This window comes from Beta vulgaris, chromosome 3, assembly GCF_026745355.1.
Source record: "Beta vulgaris subsp. vulgaris cultivar EL10 chromosome 3, EL10.2, whole genome shotgun sequence".
NCBI classification, from domain to species: Eukaryota; Viridiplantae; Streptophyta; class Magnoliopsida; order Caryophyllales; family Amaranthaceae; genus Beta; species Beta vulgaris.
This window is the reverse complement of record NC_079204.1, coordinates 45,435,974-45,446,147: the sequence shown is the minus strand read 5'-3', so window position 1 is coordinate 45,446,147 and position 10,174 is coordinate 45,435,974. Positions and strand designations below refer to the sequence as shown.

At 35.0% G+C, this 10,174-nt stretch overlaps 1 protein-coding gene across 1 annotated transcript; it reads right to left on the bottom strand.

Annotated features, from left to right (window-relative positions):
- Positions 1 to 1,156: 1,156 nt before the first annotated feature.
- Positions 1,157 to 3,024, bottom strand: LOC104888900 (uncharacterized). Its single transcript, XM_010674012.1, has 2 exons — positions 2,786 to 3,024; positions 1,157 to 1,388 (listed from the first exon to the last, which is right to left on the bottom strand). The coding sequence occupies exons 1-2, from the start codon at positions 3,022 to 3,024 to the stop codon at positions 1,157 to 1,159; spliced, it is 471 nt and encodes a 156-aa protein (XP_010672314.1).
- Between the last annotated feature and the right edge of the window lie 7,150 nt (positions 3,025 to 10,174).

Genomic DNA, 10,174 nt, shown 5'->3' with positions numbered 1-10,174 from the left:
GATATTTTTCAGCAAAAAAAATATGTTCTATTTTTTGTAAAAATTATTCTATTTTCAGTAAGAAAATATTCTATTTCAACAAATATTTGTTTTAACCTTATCTTTTAGCAGAAAATTAAGTTCTATTTTTCGTAAAATTGTTCCATTTTCGATAAGCAAATGTTTTATTTTAAAAATATTTCTTTAAAGCTTATTTTTCAGCAAAAAAATATGTTGTATTTTTTCTGAAAATATGTTCTATATTTGATAAGTAAATATTCTATTTAAATAACTGAATTCTAGTAATGTTCATTTTCGTAATTGAATTCTGGTAACGTTCCACTTCAACAGATTAATGTTCGTTTTTGTAAATAAATTCTTGTAATGTTCCATTTCAACAGTAAAATGTTCGTTTATGTAAGTGTATTTTTGTAATGTTCCACTTTAACAGTAAAATGTTCGTTTTTGTATTCGTAAATGTTCTATTTTGTATTGTGGGAGCACAATGCACCCATTACCTACCCTCCCGATTTCACAATTTCATACCTACATTCATTAACATCCCCATTTACCTTCTCTCTCCTACTTTTTCATACCCCCCCCACCTTTTCTCTCTCCTACTTTCCATACCCCACTAATATCAATAAAATAATTTGATTCATCACATTAATGTTAGAGAATATTAATTAAATCAAAATATGGTAATTATAATTAGATAATTGCCTTATAATTATTCGGATTAATTCATTAATTGTATTACGTTAACAAAAAAAATTTATTTTAAGTACACTAATTTACCCATTTTTCCTTTGCGGTTTAATTTGAAAATTACACTAATTGCTAATTTTAATAATTTTTAATGTTAATAATAATGACAAATAAATACACAAAAAATACACCATAAACTCATTTTTAAAAACGTAGATGAAATTTAACAAAGTACCATATAATTAATTTTAAATAAAAGATTGCAATAATTTATATCTTCAATTGTCATCGGTAGACTGGCGATTAATTTGCCAAATATGTTGAGCCAAGTCTCGTTGTAAGGCGCTGTGCACATTTCTATCCCATGATTCAGCTCGCCTTTCCATGTGTCGTTCCATTCCAATATCATTAATTCGACCAGGTTATACAGAATAGTTTGTACGTGTTGATCTGCTAATTGCTGTCCTATTTACTTAGCTTTCTCGAATTCTGACATGTCACCATAATTCTGATATGTATCTCGCTCATCCTTAACAATCATATTATGAAAAATTATACAAGCCAACATTATCTCCCATAGCAAGTGTTCATCCCATGCAAGATTTGGTCTTTGTACTATTGCGAAACGTGATTGAAGAACGCCAAATGCCCGCTTAACATCTTTTCGAACTGATTCCAGTCTTTGGAAGGAGGATATTATTCTGAAAACCAAATGCAATGTAAATCTTCTTTTATAGACATATATAGATAAGATTGTAATCTATATCTATGGATAAGATTGGTTTTTATCTATGTGGATAATATTGCAATCTATATTTACGGATAAGATTGGATTTATCTATGTGGATAAGATTGCAATCTATATCTACGGATAAGATTGGTTTTATATATATGGATAAGATTAGCAATCTATATTTACGGATAAGATTGGTTTATATCCATGCGGAAAAGATTGCAATCTATATCTACGGATTGCAATTTATAACATCAGTGAATTAATAAGATAAGATGCAATCTATAACGTCAGCGGATAAGATATGATCACATTTAGAACTAAAATATAAGTACTTTAATCATATATATTATGAATCATTAGAACACAAGTCCTTACCTAAAACACGCTTACATTTAACAATTTAAACAAATACATTAATCATAAAACAATACAACATTAACCATTAAAACACAATATTTATACTAAAAACAGATGAGTATGAGTTACTTCATGAACTCTTCCTTCAGCTTCGTAATATACTCTTCCTCAAATGGTTCAAGATAGGATTTTGTCATCAACAATTGAAACATCTTAAACCTCATGTTAGTTTCATCACATTATTTTTGGTACTCGAGCATATCAGACATTCCATTCCTCATCAAACCTCGCTTATTTTACATACCGCTTAAAATGTTGTTGAATTCATCTAAGCTTGTTGCAACACCTTTCAATTTGTTTTGAGCTTTCATTTTCTTCACACCGTCAGGACACACAGTTATTCTAACTTCATTGCATGATCTCTTAGAACTCCCTTCATTCATAATTAGGGATGACAATGGGACGGGTCTGAATCGAGTACACCTGGACCCAGACCCATTTATTATTTACGGACCCATATCCGCCCTAGATCTGTTGGGTCTAGATTTATCAGACCCAGATGTCTAGCGGGTCCACGGATCCTAACTGGGTCCTAAATAGGTCTTTGTTAGTTTTTAGTTTTCATCACATTTTTGAATATATGTAATTCAAAAATTTTGCCCTAATATATATAGGTTCTGCATCCATGGTTAAAGCATTATCTAAACAAAATTTTAAAAATTAACTCATAAAAATCTTTAAATGTTCCAACTTACAAAGTTACAAGTCTTAGACGGAGTTTCAACACTAACGAGTTCATAAAATCACAAACTCAAAAAACTTAGAGTTTAGGTAAAAAACAATTTCTAATATGTAAATAGTTCTGCGAGTCGGGTCTGGCTCCACATATGCTAGACCCAGACCCGACCCATGCTCTCCGAGATCCAGACCCATTGGGTCTAAAATTTCTGGACCCAAACCCTTATAAATGGGCCGGGTCCAGGGCCCATTGCCATCTCCACTCACAAAGTCACAACAGTTGAATCTTTACCAGACATCCATCTTGGAAGTTCATGCATTGCTACCCAACAATGGTAAAACTCAAAAGCGTTATCCTTTTTTTGTCTGTCAAGATCATGTGCTTTCATCTCTATATCGTTAATAACCTCACCACTAACTAGCATACCCTCAGCTACCGCAATTTGTGCTACCCATAAAGTAACACCTTTATTGGTTTGACTCCAACGCTTTTTAATAGCTCTCATGGTTATTTTGTGCATGACATTCGGTCTTTTAGCAATTGTTACGTCGTAGGCGTCTTTGATTTAAAACCAATATGCTCCTTTTCCCGATCTGTTCCTTTCTCAGCATCATCGAAACAATTAAGGTAAGTGAACACCAAGTGTTTATCTTCTTCTGGAATCCACCTTTCCTTCGGGTATTTCAATTTCTTACTTGTAGTTACTCTCAGTTCTTGAACTTAATTGAACTTGAACTTCATCTTCATCATCACTGAGTGATTGAGTTGGAAATTAGTTTTCAACTGGCATTCAATTGCTAACACTAGTAGAATAAATGCTATTTGCTGCGGTTAAAAAGTGGCATATTGCTGCCAATTTGCCTCATGAAGTTGTTTTTACTTTGTTAAGGATTTGTTTTTCCCCAACTCTAGTTAATTAAAAGGATACTTTTATGCCAAACTACCCACCTAATTTCACTTCCTTAAAAACCATGTCAAAATCCATTGTTGCAATAGAAAAAGAAACGCTTAAAAACCATGTCAAAATTCATTGTTGCAATAGAAAAAGAAACGTAGGAAGTAATATTCAAGTGCTCTTTATCTGCAAAGGTTTTGTGTTTATTACATCTGTAAAAACGATTTCCTCTGACTATTGATGTTAAAAAAGTGAAGCATGAGGGAGGAGAACCTACTATTTTTGGTCTGTTACACCATAAGTTACCACAATTTTGATGGACTTGCTCGATAAAATTTCATCTTATATCCAATTGGTAATAGATAGAATTACGCATGAAACTTATATATTAATCATTTTTCTATTTCTTCGTTATGGAAAAATTAGTACCAACTTACGGTTATACTCTCAACATATTATGTTTTCTTTGGTGTTTTCAATCATGTTACAAGTGAGTATAAAAGAGCCGCACATTTCCTCCCCCTTACATCTCCATCAATTTTACAGAGTTCTACCTCAAGTTTAAGTTCAACATTAATCTACATCTGTTATTCATCCATGCAATTGTACCCCTGAGATACTGGGCCTATTGCTTGATACGTCTTCTCTAACTAAACAATATACAACTTTTTCCCGGAGTTGGAACAGCCAAGCTAGCAAAACTTCAACCAATAGTAATAGCTTTACAGTTGCCAAGACGCAACAAAGTGCTAAACATATTGAATCAATAAGGAAAATCAGTCCTTGAAAGACTGTCAAATTTAATACATCCCAACTACTAAACCAAGTAACCAACTAACATAACACTATAGTCATCTGAGGGGTAACACCATAAGACATATGCTACCATACCCATTCAAAGTAAGACGAACTATAAACATGTACCAGCAATCCACCATAAAACATATGAGATTACCATACCTATCCAAGATATCAACTATATGTTGTCCCGGGATTGGATTTCCCGGCAATGCAAGGGTCGCCTACCAATTCTTAGTTGTAGGATTGCGCTATTGGCCGGAGAGCACCAAAAATAAACACCCTACCATTAAAAAGTATGCTAGTGATGAAACAAAGTTAATTGAGCAAAAATTGAACTAGAACTAGAAACAAGATCGAGCTCTTGCCAGCTTACTTTTTTTCAGAAGACTTGCACAACCAAACCAATTCTCAGATGGATTTAACATCCTATATATTACTTCAGAAAATTTGTGATTTTCATCTTTTTCGCTCTGAACAAGTCTGCTAATATAGCACAACATATGTTGAATTCGCAGCAAAGTTCATTGAATTCATACCATGTACTCTCAGTCATCGAACATGTTTACTGGAGCCTGAAGGATTGGGGGGGGGGGGAGGTCGTGTTTCCTCTCGACTTGCAGTCCTAATTTACAGAAGCTTTAAAGCATAATTAGGACTAACTACACAAGAAAATCTTGCTCATCCTCAAGTTCAGGAAGAAAAGGCAACCATGGTAAGAATTATTAAAAAAAAAAAAAAGCCGGAAGACAGGTTAGTCACATAGCTGAATACTGATGAGAAATCCTCCGAAAATACAGGACAACATTGAGCATATCTAATCGGGCCGTATTCACTATAATCAAAAGTTTCAAAAATATATGCAAATTTCCCAAATTGGAATTAGGACAAGACGAGGTAAAATCTTCCTAAATAGTAGTACATGGCAGAAAGGTAATGTCAAAATCCACAAGCCAGGAGTGTCCTTCCAAACACAATTTCTGCATTCATTTCACAATTCACAATGTACTTACTACACATAAGACGACGAGGAAGCAAGTACATTTCGACAATCACAAGATAATAGGCTTCGTCTTAAAATCGACAAAAAATGCATCTCCGGTACAGAATCATTCTTCTGTCTTGATTTTCCGGGAGACAAACATCATTTGGGAGAACCCATTGCTAGTACAACTTCATAAATGATCAGAAGCAGCCAACTCCCATGAGCAAAGCCGCAAATACATATAATACTGTTCATAGAAATCGACTTTAGTACGAATTTAGTTACCACATTGTTCATTCAAATACACTATTATACTCACAAATTCACAATTACGCATTCTAATCAATGCAATATAATTGGTACTCCTTCCTATAGGCTTAACTCTTACACCTTATACCAAAAGACAAAAATGGTGCTAAACCTGCATTGTCTGAACAGAAACAGATACTACCATAATTCGAACAGACAAATAATCAACAGTCAATTCAAAACCGTTGATTACAATCTTTGAAAAATTAGAGCCAATCATTAACAACATGATATGGACATTATCCAATCCCGGAAAATTACACAAAGAAATTAAAACAGCATAAACATGTAGAACAAAAGCCAATCCCATCTCATGGATTCATTAATTAAAGGTGGGAAATCTCAAAGATCTACAAAACCAGTACAGTAATTCTTTATATAAAACAAAAATACTCTTATAGTTTCATTTCCGAGTAAAACTATTCTACATAATAATACAAAATATGTACAAAATATAGAAAAAAAAGTGGGATAGAGTGAACATAGAGCATGTTTGGTTCAAATTATAGAATAGAAAGAGAACAAAAAAAAATCAAAGAGGGGTAGAATGATAATAAAAACTTGTTACCTATATTAGGTGTTTGGTTCAAGCTTTGGAATATAACGAGAAAAATAACCATTACCATTAAGTAATCGTGTAATGGATTGATGAGAGGTTGAACCACGAAAAAAAGAAAAGGTATTTAATTTGATTCCGTTTCTTAGAGTCTAAAAATGTTGAAGCGAAGATGGTGGGTAAGGATTAATCGGAGTGAGAGTCATAGCCGGTGATTAAAAGAGCAGAAGAAGAGGAGAGAGAATCATCGGAGGAGGAAGAAGAAGAAGAAGGAGAAGGGTAAAAAAGGGGATCAGAGGAATAAGGGAAGCAGAAGAAAGCGGAAAGACAGAGAGAAAGACGGCGAAACTGCTGAAAAGGGAAACAAAAGAGGAGATCTAATACTTGTGCGCTGCTCAGATGCTCAGGGTTGCAAGCGATGTATTGGCATACGTTTGCTGATATGTTCGCCACTGCCACCACCATCTGGCTGTTCAGCACCATTTTCTCTCTCTTCCGACGTCTTGTGTTGTGTGTGTTTTTTTTTCTTAGTTTATCTAGATTGTAATAAAGTAAGTTTTTGCTGTTGGTGAGTTTGTCTTCTTTGGGAATTTTGTGGGGGCTTGGCCTTTGTTGAGTTGGTGTTATGATTCCACTTTTGCGTTTCACTTAAATATTCTGACAAGAAAATAGTTGAATTCTGTTAGAGATTAAGGGAAGAAGAGTAAGAGAAGTAGATGCAAAAGTATGAGTAGATTGATTGCCACACTTCTTACTGATACAAAAGCGGTGATTTATACACCGAGGTTGCGTACAAAGTTAAGAATATACTATAGTGTACGGTACAATTGCATAGTAAAGGTTGATTATTCACTTATCTACATTCTATTCTCAACACTCCCCCTTGAATAATCATCCGTAGACATTAGAACTAACTGCCTCATTAAAAACCTTGTCAGGAAAAACCCAGTGGGATAAAAACCTGAACGAAGGAAAAAAGAGTGCAGTGTGTATAATACTCCCCCTGAATTTAACATATGTCACGAAGGTGACGCATTCCTATTTTGTATACCAATTCTTGGAATCTCTTTGCTGGGAGTGATTTGGTGAATAGGTCTGCAAGATTTTGAGATGATTGAATTTGTTGAACATCAATTTTTCCGTCCTTATGGAGGTCATGGGTGTAGAAAAGTTTTGGTGATAAATGTTTGGTCTTGTCTCCTTTGATAAACCCTTCAATTACTTGTGTGATGCACGCAGTGTTGTCTTCGTATATCACAATTGGATTATCCGCAATTGTTCTCATCCCGCATTCTTCTTGAATGTGAGTAACCATTGACCTGAGCCACACGAATTCTCGTCCTGCTTCATAAAGAGCTATTAATTCTGCATGATTCGAGGATGTAGCTGTCAAGGTTTGTTTTGTTGATTTCCATGATATGGCAGTACCTCCATAAGTGAACAGGTAACCAGTCTGTGATTTCGCCTTTTGTGGATCTGATAAGTACCCAGCATCTGCATATCCAATAAGTGGTGCGTTTGGCTTTGATTGATAATACAACCCGAGATCGTGTGTTCCCCGGTTATAACGAAATATGTGTTTAACTCTGTTCCAGTGCCTCTTTGTTGGCGAATTACTGTATCTAGCTAACAAGTTTACTGGAAAAGCAATATCTGGTCGTGTGTTGTTAGCTAAGTACATTAAAGCACCAATCGCACTTAAGTATGGAACTTCAGGACCAAGAATTTCCTCGTTCTCTTCTCGCTGTCGGAAAGAGTCATCTTTAATGTTTAGAGATCGAAGTATCATTGGAGAGCTTAGTGGATTGACTTTATCCATGTAAAAACGTTTAAGGATTCGTTCTGTATAGTTTGACTGATGAACGAAAATTCCATTCTTGAAATGTTCAATTTGCAGCCCAAGACAAAATTTTGTCTTCCCTAAATCTTTCATCTCAAATTCTTTCATTAAGTACTTGGCAGTTATTTCAAGTTCTCTAGGGGTTTCAATGATGTTCAAGTCATCAACATAAACTGCGATTATAGCAAAACCTGATTGAGATCGTTTGATGAATACACAAGGACTGATTGGATTATTTTTGAATCCTTCCTTTAGAAGATATTCACTAAGACGATTATACCACATTCTACCAGAATGTTTTAGCCCATACAGTGACCTTTTTAATTTTATGGAGAACATTTCTCTCGGTATATGATTTTCTGGTAATTTTAACCCATCAGGAACTTTCATATAAATATCTGCATCCAGCGACCCATATAAATATGCCGTCACGACATCCATTAGTCGCATCTGCAATCTGTTTGAGACTGTAAAACTCACCAGAAATATCAAAGTTGTTGCATCAACTACTGGGAATATGTCTCATCATAATCGATTCCTGGCATTTGAGAAAATCCTTGGGCGACAAGTCTTGCCTTGTATCTGACAATCTCATTTTTCTCATTTCGTTTTCTTACAAATACCCATTTATATCCGACTGGCTTCACACCTTTAGGAGTGCGGGTTATTTGTCCAAATACATCACTTTTTCAAGTGATTTTAGTTCTGCTTGAATTGCTTCTCTCCATTTTGGCCAATCTTGTCTACGTCGACATTCGTTTACTGTCTTTGGTTCCATATCATCTTCATCATATATTATATCAACCGCTATGGAGTAAGCAAAGATGTCATTCATAACAATATTTTTCCGATTCCACTGCTTTTTTGTGGAAATGTAATTAATCGATGTTTCATTGTTGTCTATGACTTCATGTTCTTCATCTTTTGAGGCATCTTTATCTTTATTTTCAGCTTGGATTTCATTATTTTCAGTTGGAAGAGCCATTTTTATTTCATCTACTACTTCCTCTCGTTTTTTCATTTTTCTTGGCTTTGAATCTTTAGAGCCAGGTGGTCTTCCTTGCTTACGTGCCATCGGTTCATTATCCAATGCCTTATTCATAGTTGGAATTTCAATTCGTGCAGGGGCATTTTCAGCTGGTGCGTGTGATTTTGTCACCTTTTTAATATTCGTAAATGCATCAGGCAATTGATTTGCAGCACTTTGTAAATGCATGACTTTCTTCACTTCTTGTTCACAAGAAGTAGTTCGTGGATCTAGAAATGATAATTGTGTTGCATTCCATGTGATCTCAACTTGTTTATTCTTTGGGTCCATCTTTGCTCCCCCTAAGGGTGGGAATATTGCCTCATTAAAATGGCAGTAAGCAAATCTAGCTGTAAATAGATCACCTGCCATTGGTTCAAGATACTTTATAATGGATGGTGATTCAAAACCAACATATATTCCCAGCCTTCTTTGTGGACCCATTTTTGTACGTTGTGGTGGAGCAATGGGGACATATACAACGCATCCGAAGATTTTCAAGTGTGAGACATCTGATTCCCTTCCAGAGACTAACTGTAATGGGGAGAATTTATGATAGGCAGTGGGTCTCAAGCGAATTAGTGATGCTGCATGTAATATAGCATGACCCCAAACAGATGAAGGCAACCTTGACTTCATTAATAATGGTCTTGCAATTAATTGCAACCTCTTAATTAATGCTTCCGCTAGACCGTTTTGTGTGTGAACATGTGGAACAGGGTGTTCTACCATAATTCCAATTGACATGCAATAATCATTAAACGTTTGGGACGTAAATTCCCCTGCATTATCAAGCCTCAATTTCTTTATTGTGTGATCTGGGAATTGAGTTCTTAATCGAATAATTTGAGCAAGAAGTTTTGCAAAAGCAATATTTCTACTTGACAAAAGGCTCACATGTGACCATCGTGTTGAGGCATCAATTAATACCATGAAGTATAGGAATGGTCCACATGGAGGTTAATTGCCCACAAATATCGCCTTGTATTCTCTCCAAAAATGTTGGCGATTCAGTTGCAATTTTATTTCTAGAAGGCCTTGTTATCAATTTGCCAAGAGAACATGCAACACATGATAATTCATCTAATTTAGGAATTCTTATGTTTCTTATCGAATGTCCAATTGAATTCTCGATTATCTTCTCCATCATTCCTGTGCCAGGATGACCTAAGCGGTCATGCCATAAAGTACTCAATGTTTTGTTCTCTAATTTTCGCTTAGAGATCATATTTATTTCAACTGGAC

Excerpts from the sequence above, each read along its gene's own strand:
- LOC104888900 (XM_010674012.1), bottom strand. The coding sequence starts at position 3,024 with ATGAGAGCTATTAAAAAGCGTTGGAGTCAAACCAATAAAGGTGTTACT. Across the intron at positions 1,389-2,785 it reads GATTCAACTGTTGTGACTTT|AATAATATCCTCCTTCCAAA; the intron begins GTGAGTGGAGAT and ends TTTGGTTTTCAG.